Source organism: Hylobates moloch, unplaced genomic scaffold (genome assembly GCF_009828535.3).
Source record: "Hylobates moloch isolate HMO894 unplaced genomic scaffold, HMol_V3 SCAFFOLD_9, whole genome shotgun sequence".
Classification (NCBI taxonomy): domain Eukaryota; kingdom Metazoa; phylum Chordata; class Mammalia; order Primates; family Hylobatidae; genus Hylobates; species Hylobates moloch.
Genome location: NW_026652284.1, coordinates 7347298 through 7374103, shown reverse-complemented (window position 1 = coordinate 7374103; position 26806 = coordinate 7347298). Strand labels below are relative to the sequence as shown.

General features: G+C 43.4%; 1 protein-coding gene across 2 annotated transcripts; it reads left to right on the top strand.

The window, feature by feature from the left end:
- Positions 1-343: 343 nt before the first annotated feature.
- On the top strand, positions 344-14970 carry ERRFI1 (ERBB receptor feedback inhibitor 1). 2 transcript variants are annotated; one of them, XM_032758807.2, is made up of 4 exons: positions 344-495; positions 10988-11185; positions 11296-11372; positions 12284-14970. In XM_032758807.2, exons 2-4 carry the CDS (start codon positions 11061-11063, stop codon positions 13468-13470), a joined length of 1389 nt encoding a protein of 462 aa, XP_032614698.1. In that variant the 5' UTR covers positions 344-495; positions 10988-11060; the 3' UTR covers positions 13471-14970. The 2 variants fall into 2 exon arrangements, with proteins under 2 accessions (XP_032614698.1, XP_058300279.1); XM_058444296.1 differs by lacking the exon at positions 344-495 and adding an exon at positions 1054-1154.
- The last annotated feature ends 11836 nt before the right edge of the window (positions 14971-26806 follow it).

Below are 26806 nucleotides of genomic sequence, written 5' to 3'. Positions count from 1 at the left end.
GATGTGCCCTCAGTTCGGGCAGGAACGGCGGCCGAGGCCCGGGTGGCCGCGGGCTTCTGAGGAGAGCTCGGCGTTGAGAGGCTCCCAGGGCTGCCGCACGGCTCGGGCAGAGGAGCGGAGCTGCAGCCGCGATCTCCCGGAGACGCCTCCCCCGGAGACAAAGCCGGCTCCCGGCAGCGCCGCGCTACGCCACGGTGGGCCCGGCGCGAATGCCTCGGCCACGGCATCGCCCCTTTAAGCGGCGCGCGCCCTGATTGGCTGCGGGAGGAGGCGGGGCGGGACGCGGCGACCTTACGGCCCGGCTGCATATGCTATATATAGAGGCGGCGGCGGCAGCCGCGGCGACGGCGGCCCAGTGAGAGGTAGAGCGCTAGCGAGAGCGCGAGCCAGCAAGAGGCGCCTGCGCGGTGTCCGGGCCCCTGAGCCCGCGGCGCTGAGCCAGCCGGGACTGACATGCGCGGGAGGGCGCCGCAGGGCAGCCGCCGCTTCTCCGGGGTAAGGGGCCTGGCGCGCTGAGGGGGTGGGGAGGGCCACGCAGCGCTCCGTTCCCTCAGGGGGCCCCGCGCCGAGCGCCGGGATCCAGGCGGCTCCCCGACGCGAGGGCGGGGGCGTGGAGGGCGCGGGGAGGGTCGCCGCGACGCGGAGTCTCTGGGACGGAGGGAGGGGCCGGCCGGTCGCTCGCGGGCTTCTCCTCATTGAGGTGTGGAGGGCGGGACCCTCCCCGGCGGCGCAGCCCGGGCCTGGGGACGCCGCGAAGTGCCGGCGCCCGCCTTCTTCTCCACACCGGCCGTGGTCGCCGCGCGGCCCCTCGGCTGGCCGGGGCCATGCACCCGAGCGCCCGGGACACGTCCCCGCAGCACCCGGACCGCAGGAGCGGACGGGGCTTCTGGAGTGGCAAGCATGAAGGTCCTCGTCCCGCAGCCTGCGCTCGCAAGGTTGCCCGGCGGGGATGAGCGTCTTCAGGCCTGGGGGCTTGTTTGATTTTTTTTTTTTCTTTGTAAAAATCGGGGTTACATTGTCTTGTTCACACCGTGTACCCGTAAATCCTGTCTTGAAAGCTGGGGTGGGAGGCTCGGTGATTGCTTGCGGTGGTTGGTACCGGTTCTCTTTGGCGGTCAGCCCCGGTCCCTCTGCCTCATCTCCCAGCGACGATGGTAATGCCGAAATCAGTATTTAAAAATTCGTCTGAGCTGTTCTGAACTCTTCCTTCTCTTCTAGAAACGTGATTCTTTGCTCTGAATGTCTTAAGTACGGCTTTGAATGGATTGGGACTGCAGAATTCTGTGTTCAAGACGTGAATGCTTATTGGGAATTTTGTGTGTGTATTTATATGTATATCATAGCCCTGTACAAATTAGATGACTCTTTAACCGTGAATGGTGCTGTATTGGTGCTTGCTAAGTCTTTATTAGGATTTCATCATTGCTTGAAAGAAACCAGTCTCTTACCTGATAAAAATATGAATAGATGGTTAGTCATAAACTTAAGTCAGTCAGAATGGAGACTGTAGCTTTAAAAGAGATGTGTCGGTGACTTGAGGTACACCTGCAACACAGGTAGGGCAAGACTGGTTTCTAGGCAACTGTCAGGGGTGAAGAAAGGTGAGGTTAAAATGCCCTTTTTTTTCCTTTCCAGAACAAATGTTCAACCTTTTATAAATGTGTAAGAATGCAACGGGTACACACATTTGTTGAGACTGAACATCCCAAGTTCACCGTACCTGTTTTTTTAACTGCATTTCTTTTCTTATATTTCTGTAATTATAATATACAGTATTAAGTGAAATTTTATTTGAACAGAGACCAAAGACAGGCTAGGTATCAGCAAATGACCAAATTTTGCAAGGACCAAAATAAAAGAAGCTGGTTTCCTGCTAACATGCTGGCTATAATTGGTTACCAATATGTTATCAGGCAAGCTCTTTTCCAGATATTAGCAAGTTTGAAGAAAAATAACAGAGGATTTAGCATGGACTTCAGAAACTATTTGTCATTCCCTTCACTTCAAGCAGAAGTTTATTTTCACCTGTGTGTTCCAGGGGACACTCGATAATAAGTGATAGAGGTCTTGGACTAACGATTTATAACCTGACAGATATGTTAGATTGTAAACTCCTTAAGGGTAGGCACTCTGCCTTGTATAGCTTCTATCTTATGCAGCCTTGCACATAGTTGATGTTGATAAATAATTGCATGAAAGCATGTTTTATCCTTCAACGCTCAGCAGAATTGGACCAGTCATTGATAAGGGTTGGAAAGCAAATCTGTTTAATTTTTTTATGGCTGTTATGAAATGTCTGAATTATTGATATTTTTGACGGGTAAAACTATTGTTTCAGTCATCGGTTTTCCTACTTGCAGTTCACAGTATATACTGGTCACTCTATAGGATTTAATTATGCTTGAGTTTTTGTATGAAAGTACCTCTTGACTGCTGCTTCTCAAAAGTTAAGCTAGATAATACTTCCTTTCTGCTGAAACTAATGGTGGCTTTTCAAAGCAATTTGCGTAAATTACAGGCACAATCTAACATGCTTGAAACTGACCTGATTGTCTGCATACCATCAGATTGCTTTAGAAAGGAGCAGAGGAGGAGAAAGGAGGTGCCAAGGGTAATTCCAGGAATTTGAATGGCATAGGCTCCCTCTACCAGAGAAACAACTCTGCTCTTAATCTAAATAAGTTTGAATTGGTACCTCATCATCTGGATACATTTGGATACATTTAGCATCCTTTGCGGGTGTCTGGCTATATAAAAGCTAATAAAGAACTCCCTACATAAACGCAGTCCAGTTGTGGTATTCTGGCATTGTTCACACAGCATAAACACGTGCTTTGTAAAGGTAGATGGGGCGAATGAGTTTGAGGGTCCTAAATGTGAGTTACTACCTTAACAATTAGTTTTAAGGTAGGGAAAAGTTACTGAGGGGTTCAGATTTCAGAAGGTGGCGGGGAGGATTCTGAGATTTGAAGTCTTTGTTGATACTGTAGTCCAATTCCTCACACCATAAAACTGGGCAATATTACAAAAAGACCACTCTTCCAGGTCTCAACGAATGTGTCTTTAAAATGTGGGGCTTTTGGCCGGGCTCAGTGGCTCACGCCTGTAATCTCAGCACTTTGGGAGGCCAAGGCGGGCAGATGGCTTGAGCCCAGAAGTATGAGACCAACCTGGGCAACATGGTGAAACCCTGTCACTACAAAAAAACACAAAAATTAGCTGGGTATGGTGGCGCATGTCCGTAGTCCCAGCTACTCAAGAGGCTGAGGTGGGAGGATTGCTTGAGCCTGGGAGGCAGAGGTTGCAGTAAGCCAAGATCACACGACTGCACTACAGCCTGGTGACAGAGTGAGACCCTGTCTTTAAAAAATAAACGAACAAAAAAAATGTGGGGCTTGGGCTACAGAAATGGAGCTCTTTTCAGCTTGGAAACAATAGGAAGGTAAGGATTGAAAGACATTATCCAAAAGCTCTTATTCAATACCCCAGATGTGAAACTGGACTAGTTACAGATTGTTTTTTAAACTATTCGCTCAGTAGAATTGTCTTCTGACTCTTATCAGGGCTGCCTCTTTTTCAGCCTTTAGATTTCCATTGTAAAAGTCACCTACTCAGAGAGGCCTTCCCAAACCACCTGTGTAAATATATGCTCCTCTGCCTCCTTATCCTATTGCTGTACCCTGCTTGTTTCCTTGGAAGGTATCACCATCTAAAATTGTTTGCTTGCTTGGCTATTCTCTTCCTCCCTCATTAGATGGAAGGCTTCTTCAGGCAACAACCATCTCTGTTTTTCACCTCACATGGTATCTAATCCAAAATAAGCACTTGATAAATATTTGTGAAAAGAATTAATCCTTGCCGTCTAAGAATTTTTGAGCTGAATGAGCACTATGAGTTGAGTTTCTGTTCCTGCCTCTGCTATTGACTAGCACTTAGGTCTTGAGCATTTAACTTAACAGCCTTTTGCTTCAGTTTCTCCATTTATAAACAAGAATGTTACAAGGAGAAATGAGGTTGTTGCCTAACATGAAGATACTATAGAGTGGAGAGGTAGTGAAAGTGTGGGGAAAATGCTGGATCATAGGACAGAAGAGCCATGATAGCCTTTTTGCTTATAGCAAGATATTTAACCTCACTTTGTTTCCTCATCTGCAAAATGGAGATTATAATCCCTGCCTCTTCTTACAGGGATGTTGTGGGGATCAAGTGAGATAATGTGTAAGAAGGTGCTTTGTAACTTGTTGAGTGCTTTACAAATATAAGGTATTCTATTGTTAAATTCCGGATTTTACAATACAGTGTGATTATAATGCCATCATTGGGATCCATGCTGTGAAAGCGTGTTAAAAGGAGGCCCGTTGGGTATATGTAGTAACCGCTTATTACGAGTAAAAACAGACTTGTGTTATATGAAATAACCGTGTTGTAAAGAGTTCTGTTGTGGTGGGGCATCCGTGGATCGTTAAAGACTGAGGGCTTCAAAATAGTTGTTTGAAGTGGTAATAGAATGTCAAATTGATGCCTTAACTCACCCATTTTAGAGGATACATAGGTCAGATCTACAATTAATAACTTTTAATAGGAGAATTTGAGGGAGTTGAAGTAAAACAGGAACTTTCATAGGCTACAGGTTACCCAAGAAAAGCTATTACCAGTAAATCCATAAAAAAGGATCTGTGCTACCCTTACAAGTTGAGCATTACAGTCAGTCGGATCCTATTTCGCTAGTTTAAAAAGCCGTAGGGACTGGAAGAGGCAGTGTGGTGTGTTGGTGAAGGGCCTGGACACTGAGGCCGGGCTGTCTGGTTGAAGTCCTGGCCCCATTGCTCACCACGTTTGACCTTGAGCAAGTTCTTTAACTCTGTGCCTCAAGTTAAGTGAGAGTAATAATAGTAGCCCACCTTATGGCATTGTAGAGAGGATTAAATAAGTTCATACACATACAGCACTTAGAACTGTGCTTGCCTGGCAGTTGTATGCCCAGTGAATGTTAGTTATTATTAATGGGTTTTATATTAATTGTAACAATCTAGAGTTACCCACTGGATAACTTAAATGCTTGTTAAATAAATTTGAAGTTTTAAAGAGTTGAGTCCCATCATTAGACCATTGTGCTCGTTGTCTTTAGATTAGAATTCGCTTTTATAATAAGAAATAATCTATTGTGTATATGTCAAAAAGAAATAATATTTTTCTCGCCTCTGTGTGTATATATAGTTACTGATTGTGCTACTCTGTAGGAAAAATACAAAGGACAAAAGAATATATTCCTGCTATCCTACTTTTCTGCTGTCACACTAAAATTGTGTAGGAGGCTTAAGTGAGTTGAAAGACTGGATTATGGTAGTTGAGGGAATGGGTTTTTTGTTAGTTTACCATTTTTTAAAATACTTAGCTAGAAAGCATTCTGAATTATTGAATAAATTGTGTCATTTATTTTTTATTTGACAGTTTGAAGATAAATTATTTTCTCTGTTGCCTCTATTTCACCACCTACAAATGGTCCATTATGTTCTGGACATGTTTAAGAGCCTCTGAGGAATGGAGCTGCAAACACAGACACAAATGTTCATCTTTGCCACACTGAGCTACGTTTTAATATCTACTGAAGCCATTAAGCTTTTGTTGAATTCATGCAGGAGTATTTTAATTACATTAAAATATGACCTTATTTTAAAAGTAATCTATGTTTTTAATTTAAAGGCTAGCTATGCTTACCATGGTAGAGAGTACAACTAAGGAAGGTTTCTTAACTTGCCTCCCTCTTTCTTTTCCTACCCCTACCTAAATCATAGGCTATAAAAATGAAATCTGGGCCGGCTGCGGTATCTCACGCCTGTAATCTCAGCACTTTGGGAGGCCAAGGCAGGCGGATCACCTGAGGTCAGGAGTTTGAGACCAGCCTGACCAACATGGAGAAACCCCATCTCTACTAAAAATACAAAAATTAGCCTGGCGTGTTGGCGCATGCCTATAATCCCAGCTACTCGGGAGGCTGAGGCAGGAGAATCGCTTGAACCTGGGAGGCAGAGATTGTGATGTGCACCATTGCACTCTAGCCTGGGTGACAAGAGTAAGACTCCGTCTCAAAAAAAAAAAAAAAAAAAAAAAAAAAAAAAAATTGGTGTTTTTTTTGTTTGTTTTAAATTCCTCACAGGTGATTATTTTAGACATTTTAAAAAATAAACATGCAGAGATTGGTATATTTGGGGAGGATCTAAAATCATGGAGTTTGTCATATTCCTAAATCGGTTTCCTTTTATAAATTTTGCCTCTAAATGTAGTTACCTTATTATCTTCCCTGGTTATGGAAGTATTTAATGTAGGTGATTCTTAAATGGAACTGAAAAGACCATTTATCACCCTGAATAAACAGAAATCAGGTTCTAGAACCAGATTGAAAGGAGGAAATTACATCACACTCTTAAATAAGGAAGCACTGGGCAGAACTGGGTGAGTTGTATGACAAAAATGTGCCCCTCCTCCTCCCATGGATGGCTTCTGAGATTTATTAATGAGATCTGGTGGCCAGGTAAGCATATCTAGGTTACTGCCTTAAGGTAGCCTGCATGTCTTTTTTTTTTTTTTTTTTTTTTTTTTTCTTAAGCAGTTTCAAAGAGACTATCCTCAAGCTAAAGGCATGTGATTTCACCTTAATGAAGAAGATGCAGTGTGCTTTTGGTGTAACTTTTTTAGAAGAATGAAAGTGACCTTAAATTCAGCAGCAAAAACAGTCTAGAAGGGAGTGTTTTAAGAGAAGGCAAAACAGTTTTCAGAAAGTACCCCCCCCAATTGCTTCAAGTAAATATACTGTAACAGAAACCAGTTTAGAAAGCTACACTGTTCACCACTGAAGCTTATAATTTTTACTCAGTCTACAAACTGTCTATTTTGAATTCTGGAAATGAATTTCATAAAAATTCCTTCCTGTTACGTATCCTAAGCTTATTACATTATTATTGGGTAGTCGCCTCACTCCAGTACGCGTTAACTTTATCCTTTATAAATCTGCTTCTCCCCTGAGCTCTTTACTGACTCACAGTGTATGTGAATCTTTCATGTCATTACTTTTTAAAAATGAGATGGATATTTTCTCAGTATCCATTTAATAAATAATAGACATGAATGATGCCAAGATCTACGGGGAAAGCATCAATCAGACGTCAGTTCTGTCCTAGATGATTTGAAGAGTGGAAGGGGAATTGGGGCCCAGCACAAAATAACACAAGAACAGAGCACCGCTGCTCTGGTGTTTCATAAAAGGGAGCAGCTTCGTGGAGAAGGTAGGGTAGAGTTGACCTTAAAGGATAAATCGAATTCTAACAGAGATTTGGGGAAAATAGAAGCGAGCTTGAAAATATAGATTAGGTTTATATTGTGGAGGCCCTAAATGCCAGGCTGAGGAGGTTTTGTTTAGGAGCCTTTGAAGGTTTTTTGAGCAGCAGCAAATCTTAGTTTGAGCTGTTGTTAAGGAATATTGACTTGGTACTAGTGTGTAGAACAGGTTGCATATTTCCAGACCGCAGGAAGAATGATGCCTGTCAATGGAAGGGTAAGATTTGAGAAACCATGTAAAAGTAGTCTGTGGAACTTGGCAATTGAATGTACATGGCCTCAGGTTAAAAATGGTGCCTTGAGAAGTGTGATCCTCTTAGACCCTGAACTGGTTTGGGGAGTGGGGAATGGAGTATGAAGTGAAAGGAGGAGTTTGGTTTGTAGAGTTTGAGATGCCAGAGGGCCATCCAAGTGGAAAGATAATCACCAGACAATAGGAAATGCAAAGTTGAAGCTTGAGCCAGGCTGGAGTCATTGATTCAGGAGCTGTCTATGAGTTGAAGCTATACAAGTGGATTAATAAAAGGATAACCTCAAGAAGCAGATGATTTTAGGGCTTCTTTTTTTGTTGAATTTAAAAAAGAATCAAGTTATGTTAACAGGAAAAGGTGGTTCACATCTGAAATTTGGTATTTAACTGCATTTTAGACCCACTAAAAAAGCTAAAAATAGTTGATAAAGTTTGGAGAAGTTATGCCTAAGGTTATTTGGGTCCTCGTCTAAACCATGCTGCCTGGATTCCTATTCTTGGATTCCATAACATAATCCCATCTTGTACTTTTTAGGTATTGATTTTCCCACATAGGTACATTTTTGCAATTGTTTTCTTCTAATGAGTTGTAAGACAGATAAAATGTGAAAAATTGCAGCATTAAACGTCACTTGGGAAGAGTTTGTTTCTTTTTAGCTTGAGGTTGGTAAAATGGATTTATTTACTCCCCCGCCCACCCCCCGCTTCCATTTGCACTGAATACTAGAAGGTTTTTAGAGAGAGAGAAAGTTTCAGGTGGTTTCATACCCTCAGTTTACAATCTGAGAACATTTTTTTTTAAAAGCCTCCTTCCAAACCTGTAGCACATTGCCCTTTTTGAGTCTACAATTTGAAGTTATTTTCCAAAAGAAGAGAACATGGCAGTTATATTGCCCCCCTCGTCTCCCATACTAGCAAGTAGGAAGTTCGGACAGTTTCATAACATGGCCCATTCACAATTCCCCATTGAAATTTAGAGGCAGGTCACCTTCTATGAATACACAAAGACACTATTGTGATCAGAAATGAGCTGGCTTAGTGAACACAATTCTTTTTATACTAAAAAAATTTTTTTCTTAAGAAAGCTAACAAGTAGGTGATGGAAACAATGAATAAAAAATAACTTTTTCTAGAACATATAAATAATTTTAAGTGACCATTGAAATGTAAGTTTAGAATTCCAAGGCAATTTCTGCAGAGGCGATAGTTACACAATCATTCTGTTGAAAGCTAAGATTTAGATGGCATTAGGAGGCTGACACACAGTAATTACTAGTAGTACTTGTTGGCTTGCAGACAGGTGGGGGTTGGGCCTCCAGAATCCCCTGCAGCATTTTCCTGTAATCTGGATGAGCGATCTTCAAACGTGTGCTTTCAAACTACTTAAATACCATATTCTTCCTATCTTGCCTTTCATTTTTATATTACCACAGATACTTTCCTCATAGTCTTGCCAGTGCTTGTAGAATGCTTAGAAAAAGCTTGATAAACCACTGGGCTAAGTACACAGAGGGAGAGGCTAGCAGTATTTTTAAATTGGTTTCTAAATTTTTTATAGCTTGATGGTAGATAACACATTTGCTTCATTTAAGTAAACTGAAAAACCAATCCTCGACCTCTCAATAATTTAGAATTCCTAAATGACAGAATGTTTTCTTTATCATATATTTGAGAGATTGATTTAAAGAAAAATAATGCTTGACTATCTGAAATAATATTTTAACCCTATCATAAAATCTCTGCCTGGTAGAACAGCTGACTGTGGAAGGGTAAAATGCAGAGAACCAGTCATTGGATCTCCCTTCTCTACTTTGTTACTGAAATCTTGGACCTGTAGAACATTACTATCACTGTTCCTTTCTAATGGGAAAATAATAATAAACACTTGCAGAGTATTTTTTAAAGGTTTTTAGCTTTAAAAAAAAAACCCTGTGCCTTACACAATGTGTATATTGAGTTGATACTGATTATGATAATTAGAGGGTATTATACAATCATTCATTCAACAAACATTCACTTACTGAGCACCTACTAATGTTCCAGGTACTGATTGTTAAAAGGTGATTGAGACACAGCCTCTATCCTGAGCTTACAGTCTAGTAGGAGGTGACAGATTTGTAAATAATAGATTTGAAGTTGCTGAGCAAAAAAAACCAAAAAACAAAAAAAAACAAAAAAGCTGTGTACCTCTCCCCCACAGCAAATGTGTCACGGTCATCTTCAGTCCTTTGCACAGTGCCCAGCACTCAGCTGTGCAGATATTAGTTGCACTGATCCCTTACTAATATTTAGTGAGAGAATGAGATCGTGTTAAACAGTGTGTATGTACATGCCCCCAAAAGGGGTCAGTGTTATGCAGATAGTTGACAAATAATATCCTGGTGCCTAAGGAAAAAAAACCTAAACTTATCATAAGTAAACTTCGCTATCTGAAGACAGCAGAGATTGATGCTAACACATAACGAATAATAAAAAAGGAAAGTGAAAAGGGGGCTATAGGGACTCCAGACCTGTAACATCTGACAGGAGGGATTGGCGGTCCTAAAGTTGAGGAACTACTAATTTAAGAAAAATGTACTTAGCCTTTGTTATCCATGCCTTGCAGCTAAGCAAGATACGAGTTACTGGGTATTTCACCAAGGAGAATGTAAAGAATGTACCTTTAACTTGTCTTTAAAAGGGAGGGAGGAAGCTGTCCCAGGCTTTTACTGAAGCTAGTAATCTTGCAGAACTTGATTTTTACAGGATAATGGAAATTAGTATCTTCATATATTACTGTTTGTTCCTTGAACAAGTAGTAACTGGAGAATTTGTCTTCCCATGGCCAACCCTGAAATACAAAATCCAGATAAATGCTAGACCCTTGGGTAGTCAGGTGCCAATACTGTAGAAACTCTTGCTTAGTTTCAGCATTGGGTTTTAGTGAGTATTAGTTCTGTAGCATAAAATACAGTGGCTTCTGAAATTGCTTTTTTAGCTTGGGAAAAATAAGCGGGATCCACTGGTGCTTCATGCCCAGTGCAGCCGTAACTTGGAAGGCTGGTTTAATAGGTCAAGGGAGGGTCTGTGTGCATTGCCAAGTGAGTGTGATTTGTTGTGCAACTCTCAGGCTCTGCAGTAGGAGGTCTGCTTTTGCTGGCAATAGATTATTTCTCATTTCACTAAAACATTTCATGTCTTTTGGATTAGCATTTACACAAAAAATCATTTTTAGCGTTTACATATAAGCACCCTCATGAGATGTAAGAATTAAGTAAGAATTAAGTGAAAGTCCACAACTGACTTTTTCTATTCAGCATCCCCCCAAATTCTCTCATATTAGCTTTGCTGTAATTTAGACTGTCCTAATGGAGGTATTTCTAAATTGTTTTCTTTATTCTCTCATCTCTTCTACCCCCCTAGGGAATGAAAGCTACTGGTTGATTTCAAAATGCCTGGGCCTCACAGGTTTGGAGATGTCCCAGAATAAGGCACAATGTCAATAGCAGGAGTTGCTGCTCAGGAGATCAGAGTCCCATTAAAAACTGGATTTCTACATAATGGCCGAGCCATGGGGAATATGAGGAAGACCTGCTGGAGCAGTCGCAGTGAGTTTAAAAAGTAAGTAGAGGACGTAATGCTGCTGTAATCTGGATAAATATGTGACACTAAAATGAAAGAGGCTGTGATTGCTCTTCGCTTATGACCAAAGTATCTTCCTCTCCTTTCAGCAACTTTTTAAATATTGACTCGATAACCATGGCCTACAGTCTGAACTCTTCTGCTCAGGAGCGCCTAATACCACTTGGTATGTATTTTGAAAATCTGATCACAGTAAGCATTTGAGAAGAACAGTCTGGATTCAGGTTAGCTTGTCCTCCAGCATTATTTTTTAAATGAGGAAACCTGAACTATTTCCAACAACAGCCTGACCCCTAGTGGCAACAGATTCAGAAGATAACTGTGTTTTTCTCAAGCTATTGTACTCGACTGCCTTCATTCTGAGTCACTGATTCCTAAGTAGGACTGTTTGTGGACGTGGGATCTTCTAAAATCAAGAATTAGTTCTCATTCCAGCTCTGATGCATACTTTACTCCATGAAACCTTAGGCAAGATTTCCCACCTTTCTTACTAGTATCGAATGCATGTTTGACAGTAATAGATGAAAATAGTGTAAATGTTCCTCAAAACTTAGAAAATAGTATTTTTAATGTGAATATTCTGTTCCTTGGATCTTTGTCAAGAGCTGTGTGTGAACTGAACACATTGCAGGCAAGTGCATTCACTCACGATATTATGATGTGCTAGCAATAAGGACTTTGTCTTATCTCATTGGTACCCTACGTGCCTAGTATGGTCGCATGTCTTAAATGGCAAGGCTGATACAGTATGGTATTCATGTAAATTATATGCTGTTCATCTTCCGCGAATTTTACACACAGCACAAAACTTTCCTGTGATGTGTGGGTGTGCACTGTGCACATGTCCAAGGGAGATAGAGGAGATAGTTTGTTCTTTGAACCACACCATGTGCGTTAACAATCTTCTGCTCTCTAATTACACCTGTGGTTGTTGCATGGGTGTTCTCAGGGTGACAGCAGTCAAGTGTTTGACTCAGGAAGAAAGCTGTAGGAGCATAGGTAGGTGGGGTGCTCTCTCCTTCACACAGGTGGAGAGAGGATTGTTGATCTTTTATTAATATCTCTTGTTCATTCCAGGGCACGCTTCCAAATCTGCTCCGATGAATGGCCACTACTTTGCAGAAAATGGTCCATCTCAAAAGTCCAGCTTGCCCCCTCTTCTTATTCCCCCAAGTGAAAACTTGGGACCACATGAAGAGGATCAAGTTGTATGTGGTTTTAAGAAACTCACAGTGAACGGGGTTTGTGCTTCCACCCCTCCACTGACACCCATAAAAAACTCCCCTTCCCTTTTCTCCTGTGCCCCTCTTTGTGAACGCGGTTCTAGGCCTCTTCCACCGTTGCCAATCTCTGAAGCCCTGTCTCTGGATGACACAGATTGCGAGGTGGAATTCCTAACTAGCTCAGATACAGACTTCCTTTTAGAAGACTCTACACTTTCTGATTTCAAATACGATGTTCCTGGCAGGCGAAGCTTCCGTGGGTGTGGACAAATCAACTATGCATATTTTGATACCCCAGCTGTTTCTGCAGCAGATCTCAGCTATGTGTCTGACCAAAATGGAGGTGTCCCAGATCCAAATCCTCCTCCACCTCAGACCCACCGAAGATTAAGAAGGTCTCATTCGGGACCAGCTGGCTCCTTTAACAAGCCAGCCATAAGGATATCCAACTGTTGTATACACAGAGCTTCTCCTAACTCCGATGAAGACAAACCTGAGGTTCCCCCCAGAGTTCCCATACCTCCTAGACCAGTAAAGCCAGATTATAGAAGATGGTCAGCAGAAGTTACTTCGAGCACCTATAGTGATGAAGACAGGCCTCCCAAAGTACCGCCAAGAGAACCTTTGTCACCGAGTAACTCGCGCACACCGAGTCCCAAAAGCCTTCCGTCTTACCTCAATGGGGTCATGCCCCCGACACAGAGCTTTGCCCCTGATCCCAAGTATGTCAGCAGCAAAGCACTGCAAAGACAGAACAGCGAAGGATCTGCCAATAAGGTTCCTTGCATTCTGCCCATTATTGAAAATGGGAAGAAGGTTAGTTCAACACATTATTACCTACTACCTGAACGACCACCATACCTGGACAAATATGAAAAATTTTTTAGGGAAGCAGAAGAAACAAATGCAAGCGCCCAAATCCAGCCATTACCTGCTGACTGCGGTATATCTTCAGCCACAGAAAAGCCAGACTCAAAAACAAAAATGGATCTGGGTGGCCACGTGAAGCGTAAACATTTATCCTATGTGGTTTCTCCTTAGACCTTGGGGTCATGGTTCAGCAGAGGTTACGTAGGAGCAAATGGTTCTCAATTTTCCAGTTTGATTGAAGTGCACAGAAAAATTTCTTAGATTGCAAAATAAAATAGCTGAACTCTGTCTTCATGCGAAGGTTTAGAGCAGTTGTGAGATGCTGTTATGCTGAGAAACCCTGACTTTGTTAGTGTTGGAAAAAAGTCTTTCAGTCTATAATTTAAAGATGTGATGGTGGGGAGGGGAGGATGGGGAAGCTTTTTATATACGCATACATTACATACCTATATATAAACTTGTGGTATAACCATAGACCATAGCTGCAGGTTAACCAATTAGTTACTATCTTAGAGTAATATATATTCAGAATAATAAACTCAAGCTGGAGAAAAATGAGTCCTGATAGACTGAAAATTGAGCAAATGGAAGAAGATACAGTATTGTTTAGATCAGAATCATTAAAAAATATTTTTGTTTAGTAAGTTTGAAGATTTTTGGCTTTTAGGCCTTTTCTATTTTGTTTATTTTTGCGGGTAGTCTTTTCCATGGAGGGCAGGGTATCCATTCTTTACCATGGGTGTACCTACTTAGGTTAAAAATCATCCCAAGGCCTCATACTTCCAGGTTTCATGTTGCGTCTTGTTGAGGGAGGGAGAGCAGCTTACTTGGCAACCATATTGTCACCTGTACTTGTCACACATCTTGAAAAATAAGACGATAATAGAAATAGTGACTAATTTTCCCTTAGAGTTCCCGCTTGGTCCCACCCATTGAAGTAGCTCATCGTAGTGCGGGCCGTATTAGAGGCAGTGGGGTACGTTAGACTCAGATGGAAAAGTATACTAGGTGCCAGTGTTAGGATGTCAGTTTTACAGAATAATGAAGCAATTAGCTATGTGATTGAGAGTTATTGTTTGGGGATGTGTGTTGTGGTTTTGCTATTTTTTTTTTTTTTAGACTGTATTAATAAACAAATACAACACAAGCTGGCCTTGTGTTGCTGGTTCCTATTCAGTATTTCCTGGGGATTGTTTGCTTTTTAAGTAAAACACTTCTGACCCATAGCTCAGTATGTCTGAATTCCAGAGGTCACATCAGCATCTTTCTGCTTTGAAAACTCTCACAGCTGGCTGCTTCACTTAGATGCAGTGAGACACATAGTTTGTGTTCCGATTTTCACATCCTTCCATGTATTTATCTTGAAGAGATAAGCACAGAAGAGAAGGTGCTCACTAACAGAGGTACATTACTGCAATGTTCTCTTAACAGTTAAACAAGCTGTTTACAGTTTAAACTGCTGAATATTATTTGAGCTATTTAAAGCTTATTATATTTTAGTATGAACTAAATGAAGGTTAAAACATGCTTAAGAAAAATGCACTGATTTCTGCATTATGTGTACAGTATTGGACAAAGGATTTTATTCATTTTGTTGCATTATTTTGAATATTGTCTTCATTTTAATAAAGTTATAATACTTATTTATGATACCATTAGTAATGTTTCTTGCCTAAAGTCTTATAAAGTGTATGAAGCAATTTGACAGCATTAATTATTTTTAAGCACAAGTGAAGATTCTTTGAAGTTTAATGTATTCTTGAAACTTATTCTTTAGAATGAAACATAATTTGTGCAATCTTTTTCACATATTGTGAAAGTATACAGTGGAAATGAGCTGTTTGTTTTTACCTTTAACAACCGAAAAGAGAACTGGATTCTGGGGTTATTATTAAAAACAATTACGTTGGGGGGTGGGAGCCCACATCAAGGAGAATGTGACAGAAGAAACCAGTTCTGATATGTAGACTTGGTTTGACTCATTCTGATTTTTAGGACGAGGTCCCGGTTACTCTGGGCCCTTTGGCAGGCTTTGCTTCTTGCTTGTTTAAAGCCACTCAAGGAATCTGCGCCTGCCTTGGCCTGTCACGGAGATGGTAAATCCACAGTGGACAAATGGGCTCCTGGCAGCCTTTGGATGGAGGCAGGGGCTGGAGTGCTGTTTGTGAGGGGACTTAGTCCCATGTGACCTAGCCCTGTGCCTGGTTCTCTTCACTGTCCTCTGCAGGCTCCTTTGTCCCCTGGGAGAGGGTGGGAGCCCTCCACGACCTTCATCGGGCACCCGCACTGTCTTCCCACTCTCCAGAATGAAGAGTGAGGGCTCAAATTATCTGGGTTGAAGTTCAAACTTCATCTCTTTCTAATTCTGTGTGAGGCGGATTATTTTAAATCCCTGTACCTCAGTTTTCTCATTGGTAAAATGGGCAGAGAGGTGGGAATTATTTTGTGACAACTGCATATATAGTATCTGGTACATAGTGAGAGCCCCATACGTGAGAACTGTTTTTGTCATCTAAAGGCTGGATGTCATTTATGGCATTTTACAGATGGAGAAGCAGGCTTGGGACATTCAGTCAACAGACATTTGTTAAATCCCAGCCCCATGCTGGATCCTGCGAAAACATATCCCCTTCCCTTATGGAATTTAAAGCAGATCATGTTAATTATGATGACATCTTACATTAAGCGCTAAATAAAAAGGTAATGAACAATGGGAGCAGTGAGGACAGATAACGGGACCTGTGAGGTGTTAAGCTCTGAAGGGTTAGAATGGAAGCTGAGGGAGGGGAGTGAACAGGAAGGTGTGTTACCAGCGGAGGAAGTAGAGGATGTGTGAGACCCTGAAGCAGGAAACAGCTGAGCAGCTTCCAGAAAGTGGCTGTCAGGAGGAGGAGGGCCTGGAAAAGCATAGTGGGTGCCACTGGAAGATCCTAAGCAGGAGAGGAAAGTGATGTGATTTAAGAGGACAGTGGCTGTTGTGTGGAGGACAGATTGGAGAGAAGCAAAAGGAAACGGGAAGACTTAATGGACGGAGGCTATTGTAGTCCTGAACTAAGACAAGACTGCTTTGGCCAGTGGAGATGGAGAAAAACAGTAAAAGACACCTGGGAGTAGCAGAAACAGTTAAGTTCCAGATCATGCAGGCCCGTGTGCATGGCACCCTTGCCAAAGAGGGACAGCTCCCCAAGTGCAGGGACTCAGCTTCCTGTGCCCTGTCATGACGCGCTGCCTGACCCCGGGGTGCGGTAAGTCCTTGCTGATTGGATGTCTGAATGCAGCACTTGCAGGACTTCACCTGCTTCTCAGACTTTTTGCCTCTCCCCTCCCCTCTGCTTCCTTTTCCTGGTCATATGGTCAAGAATATGTTTCATTAGTTCTGTTTGCTTTCCATCTTACCTTTGTATTTTTACTTGTGTTTGCAAGCATACACCTTTTTTCCTGATTTTTCCTGGCTAAGCAAATGTGCCTAGCCGTCATGCCAATGCCACACTACCACCGGAACACATCCCCTAGCACCTTCTGCCTGCCAACTTATTCCTCAACCAGCACACAAAGCAAGTTAATTCTAAAGAGTTCTAGTGGCATAGGTCAAGCCCGGCACTTCTGACACTCTTCTCTGTTGCTAAGTAAGGTACCAATGGGAAATCAGCTGCGTGTTAGCCGCCACCTTATGCACTGTTGAGTTCTCAAAGATGGTTATGTCACAGAACAAAGTACTGGCCTAAAATCCAGGTTCCTGTCTTGACTTCTCACTTTTTTTTTTTTTTTTTTTTTTTGAGAGACAGAGTCTTGCTCTTGTCACCCCAGGCTCCAGGCTAGAGTGCAGTGGCACCAATCTTGGCTCACCGCAACTTCCGCCTCCCAGGTTCAAGCGATTCTGCCTGCCTCAGCCTCTCAAGTAGCTGGGATTATAGGCAGGCGCCACCACGCCCGGCTAATTTTGCATTTTTTTAGTAGAGACAGGGTTTCTCCATGTTGATCAGGCTGGTCTTGAACTCCTGACCTCAGGTGATCTGCCTGCCTCGGCCTCCCAAAGTGCTGGGATTACAGGCGTGAGCCACCGTGCCCGGCTGACCTCCCACTTTCTATAGGAAGGATTCACTTCGCTTCCCTGAGCTTCAAGCTCCTTGTCAGTATATGTGAGGCCATGCAAGAGCACACTGCAGTGCTATGCACACCTAAGGGACTGATTAGTAGGTACCATTTCGTGGCAGCAAACAGAAGCCAAGGATAAGGGGGCTGTCTTACAAGTCAATTCAAAATTTGGGTAATAGTAAATGTCAAGTTTTTTGTTTTTTTGTTTTGAGGCAGAGTCGTCTTCGTCACCCAGGCTGGAGTGCAGTGGCACCATCTCGGCTCACTGCAACCTCGGCCTCCAGGGTTCTAGCGATCCTCCTGCCTCAGCCTTCCGATTGGCTGGGATTACAGACACCTGCCACCATGCCCGGCTAATTTTTTTATTTTTAGTAGAGACGGGGTTTCACCATGTTTGCCAGGCTGTTCTCAAACTCCTGACCTTAGGTGATCCACCCGCCTTGGCCTCCCAAAGTGCTGGGATTATAGGCACGGGCCACTGCACCCAGCCAATTTTGTCAGTTCTTATGCTGCAGCAGTCAAATATGTGATGTGTATCCTCTTATTTTTAATAAATTCCAAAAAAACACTAATGGAAGTTTAATACTGTTTGTTGCTTATCCATCTCAGGTCTCAAGAGACGTCTTAACTATGCTGTGAAAAGTAAGAACTCTCTTTAAGAGGATGTTTCTTGGCTGGGTGCGGTGGCTCACGCCTGTAATCCCAGCAATTTGGTAGGCCAGGGCGGGCGGATCACCTAAGGTCAGGAGTTCGAGACCAGCCTGACCAACATGATGAAACCCCATCTCTACTAAATACAAAAAAATTAGCTGGGCGTGGTGGCTCATGCCTGTAATCCCAGCCACTTGGGAGGCTGAGGCAGGAGAATCACTTAAACCCGGGAGGCGGAGATTTGCCGTGAGCTGAGATTAAGCCATTGCACTCCAGCCTGGACAACAACAGTGAAACTCTGTCTCAAAAAAAAAGAGGATGCTTCTTCACTATTAGGGGCCCTAAAAAAAAGGCCATAGAGTTTTGTCTTCCAGAACAATTCACAGTTGACTAGAGAAAAGAGAGCCATATTCATATGTCTACTGGTTCAAGAATCGACATGTATTTTAAGCTAGTCTCTATTTTGGTTCTCAATTTCATCACATAATTAATAGTTTTAGGGTATACTGGAGCTTTTCTCTTAAAAATAAGTAAAGCTCCTAGCACAGTTATGTATTTCTTATATAGTTTTTTTTTTAACTTTTCATCTTGATGTAATTATACACTCAAAAGTTGCAAAATAGATCCCCTATGCCCATTACCCAGATTCCCCCAGTGATGACATAGAATTTATCAAAATCAGGAAACTGACATTCGCACAATACTCATATAGGATTTTATTTGGAAGTAGTTACTATCAAAATGAACTTAGGTGCTACTTTTTAAAATTCATTTAGAAATTAATTTTGGCCTTCTGGCATTTTGTAAAAAGCTAATAAAACTCTAAAAATATGTCGTCAGTCTGGGCACGGTGGCTCACGCCTGTAATCCCAGCACTTTGGGAGGCAGAGGAGGGCGGATCACCTGAGGTTGGGAATTTGAGACCAGCCTGGCCAACATGGAGAAACCCCATCTCTACTAAAAATACAAAATTAGCTGGGTGTGGTGGCATGAGCCTGTTAATCCCAGCTACTTGGGAGGCTGAGGCAGGAGAATCGCTTGAACCTGGGAGGGGGAGGTTGTGGTGAGCCAAGATTGCGCCATTGCATTCCAGCCTGGGCAACAAGAGCAAAACTCTGTCTCAAAAAAGAATATATGTAATATATATTATTATATATTATTAATATATAATATATTATTGCATATTATATATTAATATATATTATTTTATATATTATTTATATATGTTGTCATGTAAATAATGCATTATGGCCATTGTCATTGAAAAGATGAAATTAAGGCATGTTAACTTTGATCTGCCATGGTTTCCTGCAAGGTTAATTTGCATTTGCTGTAATGAAAACACTCCTTTACACTTTAAGAATTCATGGCCGGGTGCGGTGGCTCATGTCTGTAATCCCAGCACTTTGGGAGGCCGAGTGTGGGGCAGATCACGGGGTCAGGAGTTTGAGACCAGCCTGGCCAGCATAGTGAAACCACATCTCTACTAAAAATACAAAAATTAGCCGGGCATGGTGGCGTGTGCCTGTAGTCCCAGCTACTCGGGAGGCTGAGGCGGGAGAATTGCTTGAACCCAGGAGGTGGAGGTTGCAGTGAGCCGAGATCACACCACTGCACTCCAGCCTGGGCGACAGCCTGTCTCAAAAAAAAAAAAAAAAAAAAAGCATGAATTGTTTTTCTCTTAAGGGCCTTGAATATCTACAGCCTTGAGGTTCCATATTTTCAAATTGGAAGTGCGTAACAAGCCAGGAGGCATAGTGTGAATTTCTAACTTAGTACTGGAGCTTCGAGGTATTCTTGTTCTTAGGAAAATAAGTTTTGTTCAAACTAAAATACAGTCAAGGACTTGTTTTCTTTAGACTAGATCAATTGACAAACAACCTGGCCCTTTTCCTCTTGGCATGTGAATCATACAACTTGTTAAAGAGGAGTATTGGGTTTTATTTGGAGAAAGGAGGAGAGGAGAGTAAAATTGGGTAGAAGGTTCAATTTGTCTGAACTTGGTTGGCCACACCCTTCACTGCTTGTTAACTACATGAAATCATATGATTTAGCCATGTCTAATGTAATTTGAATCCTGGGAGGATGCAAATTTTCATGTTTGCTTTTCACCTGAATGTATCAAATTTCACTATGCTTTAACCTCAGCCACTAAGAAGCTATTACTAGAGCGTGTTTAAACAAGCTTACTTCTGCCGTCATGTTATCTGTCCAGAATTCAGAGTGGCAAACCATACTTGGTGTGTATGTTTTTCTGCACCTGAGGAAATCATTTACATTAAGGCAGCTCTGTGATAGTCAGTGTTCCTCAGCGTCCGCACCACATGGCAGCAGGTGGGGTTTTGGTGTGGGGAGGGGGCTCGGGAATGGAAAGAAAGGACTCCTTTCCAGGTACTAGTTTGCAATTGTCTTAGAAAGAGAGCCGTGGGGGCTGGGCATGGTGGCTCATGCCTGTAATTCCTGCACTTTGGGAAGCCGAGGTGGGCAGATTACTTGAGGTCAGGAGTTCGAGACCAGCCTGACCAACATGGTGAAATCCCGTCTACTAAAAATAAAAAAATTAGCCGAGCATGGTATCGTATGCCTGTAATCCTAGCTACTCAGGAGGCTGAGGCAGGAGAATGGCTTGAACCTGGGAGGCGAAGTTTGCAGTGAGCGGAGATCGCGCCACTGCATTCTAGCCTGGGCAACAGAGCAAGACTCTGTCTCAAAAAAAAAAAAGAAAGAAAGAAGGCCAGGCACGGTGGCTCACGCCTGTAATCCCAGCACTTTGGGAGGCTGAGGCGGGTGGATCACGAGGTCAGGAGTTTGAGACCAGCCTGGCCAAGATGGTGAAACCCCGTCTCTACTAAAAATACAAAAATTAGCCAGGTGCAGTGGTGGGCGCCTGTAATCCCACCTACTTGGAGGCTGAGGCAGTTGAACCCGTGAGGCGGAGTTTGCAGTGAAGCAAGATCGCGCCACTGCACTCTAGCCTGGGCCACAGAGCAAGACTCCATCTCAAAAGAGAGAGAGAGAGAGAGAGGAGAAAGGAGAAAGAAGAAAAGAAAGAAAAGAGAAAGAAAAGAAAGAAATCTGTGATCTCAGGCTATCAGTTTAGCGTGCCTATCTTCGGCCCATCACCTCTCACCCTGGGAATCCTGAAACCTACCAGGAACCGCAAGCAAGTAAACCTGTAGCAAGCTCCCTAAAACAGCATCCAGGAAAACACATATATTTGTTCTTTTTTTCCCCGCTAAAAACATTGTCTCACTCAGGGACCAGTCCTGAGGAATGTACATGTTATCAGTTAACTTGACATTTTGCTCTGTTGTAGAAAGGCAACGCCTTCATTCCTTGGACATAACTCTGGGTCCTCGTCAAATAAACACCCTAGTCATGCTTCATGCCTATTTCTTCATTTTACAGTCATGAGGGTTTAGCCCAGTGCCTTCCCCTGAGACCGCATGACTTTTGTACACTCCCCTCTTGTGTAAGTCAGAGTGAATCGTGTCTTTCTGGCCCGAGCCCCAAACCTTCCTTGGGCTGAGCCTCAGAGCTGCCTGGGGTGCAACATGCAGGAAGCTGTGTTTTGTGTTTTGAATTCCTGGCTGTCCTGATGTTCTTGGATGAACCGGTGTCCTTGTACACAGTGTCTCTACTTAGTGACTGATAAAAGTTCTTGGCTGGGCAGAAGCCAGTTGACAGTTCCTGCAGTTGGGTGAGTCACAGGAGCCTCCGCTCACCCGCTCCGAGCTGCAGAGGCAACTCCAGGCACCCACAGCGGCTCAGACGCGTGATAAGACTTGTCTGCGCACCACATCATTCCAGCCCAGGAGCCTCTAATTACACGTCTGGTGTTTGCAGGAGCCCAGGTGGCCTGCGCTTCCATGGGCCGAGAACTGTGAAGATAGCACGGGCTGGGTTCTCACTGCCAGCGCAGAGGCCAGGGTGGGGAAGGCACCTCAAAGCCGTAATGCGTCACCTCAATACCAATTATAATACCCGCATTCTAAAGAAAACAACAGTCCATTTAATCATGCGCTTCTTGTTTTCTAAAACACTGCCACAATTTTATCTTCCCATAGACATTTCAAGCCCTTTTTTGTTTGTTTGTTTTTACATCTCACCTTTCCATTCACCCTTCTTAGTACAGGCAGAACCCTACCTGGCACTGCGGGAGACTGAGTGTAGGAGAAAGCAGGATGACGATGGGCCTGAATGGTGGTGTGTTTTCCTCCACAATGTGGCTTTGTCCTCAAGGTGTCTCACGTGATGGAATCTGGCTGATCTGACTTGCTTGCAGATGTCTGTAACAGCATCAGCAGCTTCCAATTGTCAGGAGCTCACTGCTTGCCAGGCATGCTGTCGGGCACGCTGAAATGTTGTGGGATGGCATTGGGATCAGCCCTAGAACCATGAGACCTACCTTCACAGAAAGGACACTCGTTCAGAGCAAAGCAAGGAAGTCACTGTCGCCGAGACCAAAACTGCTCCTGGCCCATGCCAGTTAGTGGCTGATGGACGAAGCTGCGCTGTGGGACAGTGAAAAGCACCGTTTGTTGATCCTGTCAGGAACATCATCTGTGTGGGAGGCTTCTGAGGACAGCAGCCAGAAATCTGTTTTGTTTTTGTTTTCACAGTTACATATTTTTTTCTTCCATGCTTAGTTGATGCTGAATCAATTCAACTGTTCCTTTTGCAAGAGTCCACAAACTTTAACAATAATAGACAGTCATTTGTCATCTGGCAAGATGAGATTGAGAAGATTCTCACTGAGAAACTGATTTACCCAACTGAAATGTTCATTTAAATTTTTTTTCCGGCCGGGCACGGTGGCTCACGCTTGTAATCCCAGCACTTTGGGAGGCCGAGGCGGGCGGATCACGAGGTCAGGAGATCGACACCACGGTGAAACCCCGTCTCTACTAAAAATACAAAAAAAAATTAGCCGGGCGTGGTAGCGGGCGCCTGTAGTCCCAGCTACTCTGGAGGCTGAGGCAGGAGAATGGCGTGAACCCGGGAGGCGGAGCTTGCAGTGAGCCGAGATTGTGCCACTGCACTCCAGCCTGGGCGACAGAGCGAGACTCCGTCTCAAAAAAAATAAAAAAAAAAAATAATAATAATAACAAATAAATTTTTTTTCTTCTAAAACCTGGAGTACTCATCTGTGGATGACTTCTACTCATGTGATTTTTTTTCTCAAATTGGATACTTAAATGATTCTATGTATTTAGTAATCACAAAAAGTCAGTTTTATGGATACAGTTTTCTCTGAACAGTTTTGGTATAGACAAAAAGAGGTGTTACCATCCACCGGGCGTGCATTATAATTCTGTCCTTGCCTAATCCCCACCCAAATGCCCATTTCCATCTACACGAACTCATTCTTTCTGAATCATAAATGCCACACCCTCAGTTGCACATAAAACTTTGCCGTATTATGTATACATCAGTGTGTACGAAGACAAGTTGTGGCTTAGAAGCAGTCCATTTACAGTTTCTGGAACTGTTTGTCATCTTACTTCTCCAAAACTGATTCTAGGTCTGAAAGGTTTTCTTCTAAAATTTGATAGCATGATTTTGAGGATATGTTTTCAATGCCTCTTCTGGTTACAGATCCTGACGTTGGCAGGTCTTTTTCCTGTAAGCATGAAGACCAACCAAGACAAGGTACACTGTGCTATTAATCAAAGTGGCACAGAACAACTATGAGACAGGTCATAGCCAGGAGTGTAATGGAACATGGATATGGAGGGCCATGAAGAGTCCCATAGCCCTCCTGCTACACATCTGAAAATCTCCTGAAATTCAGAATAAACCCATTACTGAAAAACAAAAGTGTTTATTGGCATACCAGACTGTTTCAGGAATTCATGAAAGATAGAAAACAGATGTGTCTTGTTTGATGGAGAAATAAGACCAAAAAAAAGACCAAAGGCTAAAAGATCTACAGGAGGGGCCAGGTGCAGTGGCTCACGCCTGTAATCCCAGCACTTTGAAGGCCGAGGCGAGTGGATCACTTGAGGCCAGGAGTTTGAGACCAGCCTAGCCTACATGGTGAAACCCCATCTCTATTAAAAATACAAAAATTAGCCAGACATGGTGGCTCGCACCTGGAGTTCCAGCTACTCGGGAGGCTGAGGCAGGAAAATTGCTGAACCCAGGTTCAGGAGGCGGAGGTTTCAGTGAGCCGAAATCTTGCCACTGCACTCCAGCCTGGGGGACAGAGTGAGATTCGTCTCAAAAAACAAATCTATAGGAGATGACTTCTGAGAAGGTGGCTGTGAGTTCTGAGAAAGCTCTGCCCTTTATGGAAATAGGGAACAGGAAGGAGCCCTGCGGCAGGAGTCAGGGTGATTATCTGGGGGCTTTTGGAGGATCAGCCAGCTGCCTTCGCCTCCTTCCCCACCTCTCTCATGCTAAACTGTGTCACAGTGTGTGCCCACAGGCCAGAGCACTGGTGACAAGAGGCACAGCAAGACCCTGGGTAGCAAGAAATCTGCACTTTTCTAGGTGGGCTGGAAAGGCCCTCCTGACTGAGAGGACTCAGCCTTCCTCACACTGCCCTGTGTTTCCTCTGCTGTGGTTATCAGAGGCAAACTCATGTCATCAGAGCCTGGTTCAACAGACAGGAGAATAGGAATTTTGAAATATGAGCCCAAAATTTAAACTGCCAAGCATTTGAGGAAAATTAATATCAAGAAAAGTACAAAACTCAATAAACAAAGACTAATCCCCATGCAAACATTTCACAAAGCAAACAGATGTTAAAACAATCCTTGGAGATTAGACAGAATATTATATTTGTGAAATAAGAACAGGCTGTTAGGCTGGGCATGGTGGCCCCCACCTCTAATCCCAGCATTTTGGGAGGCCAAGGCGGGCAGATCACGAGGTCAGGAGTTTGATACCAGCCTGGCCAACATAGTGAAACCCCGTCTCTACTAAAAATACAAAAATTAGCCGGGTATGCTGGCGGGTGCCTGTAGTCCCAGCTACTCGGGAGGCTGAGGCAGGAGAATCGCTTGAACCCGGAAGGCGGAGGTTGCGGTGAGCCAAGATCGCGCCCCTGCACTCCAGCCTGGGCAACAGAGACTCCATCTAAAAATAAATAAAAAATAAGAACAGGGCTGACTGCAGTAGCTCATGCCTGTAATCCCAGCACTTTGGGAGGCCGAGCCCGGCAGATTATGAGGTCAAGAGATGAAGACCATCCTAGCCAACATAGTGAAACCCCGTCTCTACTAAAAATACAAAAAAAATTAGTGGGTGTGGTGGCGGGCACCTGTAGTCCCAGCTACTCAGGAGGCTGAGGCAGGAGGAGAATCGCTTTAACCCAGGAGGCAGAGGTTGCAGTAAGCCGAGATGGTGCCACTGCACTCCAGCTTGGCAACAGAGCAAGACTCCATCTTCAAAAAAAAAAAGAACAGACTGTTTTTTTGTTTTTGTTTGTTTGTTTGTTTGTTTTGAGACGGGAGTCTCGCTCTGTTGTCCAGGCTGGAGTGCAGCAGTGCAATCTCGGCTCACTGCAACCTCTGCCTCCCGGGTTCAAGTGATTCTCCTCCTGCCTCAGCCTCCCAGGCGTGTGCCACCAAGCCTGGCAATTTTGTGTATTTTTAGTAGCGATGGGGCTTCACTGTGTTAGCCAGGATGGTCTCAATCTCCTGACCTCGTGATCCACCCACCTTGGCCTCCCAAAGTGCTAGGATTACAGGTGTGAGCCACCACGCCCGGCCAAGAACAGGCTGTTTTGTAAAAATGCCAAGGGATAGAAAGTGTGAAGAAAGGTTAAGAGACGTTTGGAATCTGAGAAGAGTACAGGGTGGTGGCATAGATTAAATAATTAAAATATAACATCAAAATTTCTCAGATCTGAAGAAAAATACAAGTCTTCATGTGGAAAGGGCCCTCTGAATGCCAAATGATTTGCTTGAAACTAAGACTACACCTAGACACGTTTCCCAAAATTTCAGAACACCAAGTATAAGAAGAATAAAGCTTCCAAAGAGAAAAACAAAAAGCAAAGTCACCTACAGAGGAGTAAGAATTATACAAGCCCCAGCAACACAGAATGCTAAAAGAAAATGCAATAATATTAATATCATCAAAGTTCTAAGAAAAAAGTTAGGTTGGACACAGAAGCTCACGCCTATAATCCTAGCACTTTGGGAGGCCAAGGTGGGTGGATCACCTGAGGTCAGGAGTTCAAGACCAGCCTGGCCAAAATGGGGAAACCCCGTCTCTACTAATAACACACACAAAAATTAGCTGGGCGTGGTGGTGCACACCTGTAATCCCAGCTATTTGGGAGGCTGAGGCAGGAGAATTGCTTGAACCCAGGAGGCGGAGGTTGCAGTCAGCCGAGATCATGCCATTGGACTCCAGCCTGGGCAACAAGAGCGGAACTCCATCTCAAAAAACAAAACGAACAAACAAAAACAAAACGTTATTTTGTATCCAAAGTCCTGTACTCTGTACTCAGCCAAATTACTATTCAAATGAAAGGTCAAAATAAAATACCTGGGGGTATACAAAACCTCAGGAAGTTTGTCACATTCAGATTTGCTCTCTGAAAGAGTTGCTCAAAGATTGCAACCTAATAAGACTAAGAGAATCCAGGGGCTGGGCGCAGTGGCTCACGGCTGTAATCCCAGCACCTTGGGAGGCCAAGGCAGGTGGACGACCTGAGGTCAGGTGTTCAAGACCAGCCTGGTCAATGTGATGAAACCTCGTCTCTACTAAAAATAAAAAAATTAGCCAGCCATGGTGGCACATACCT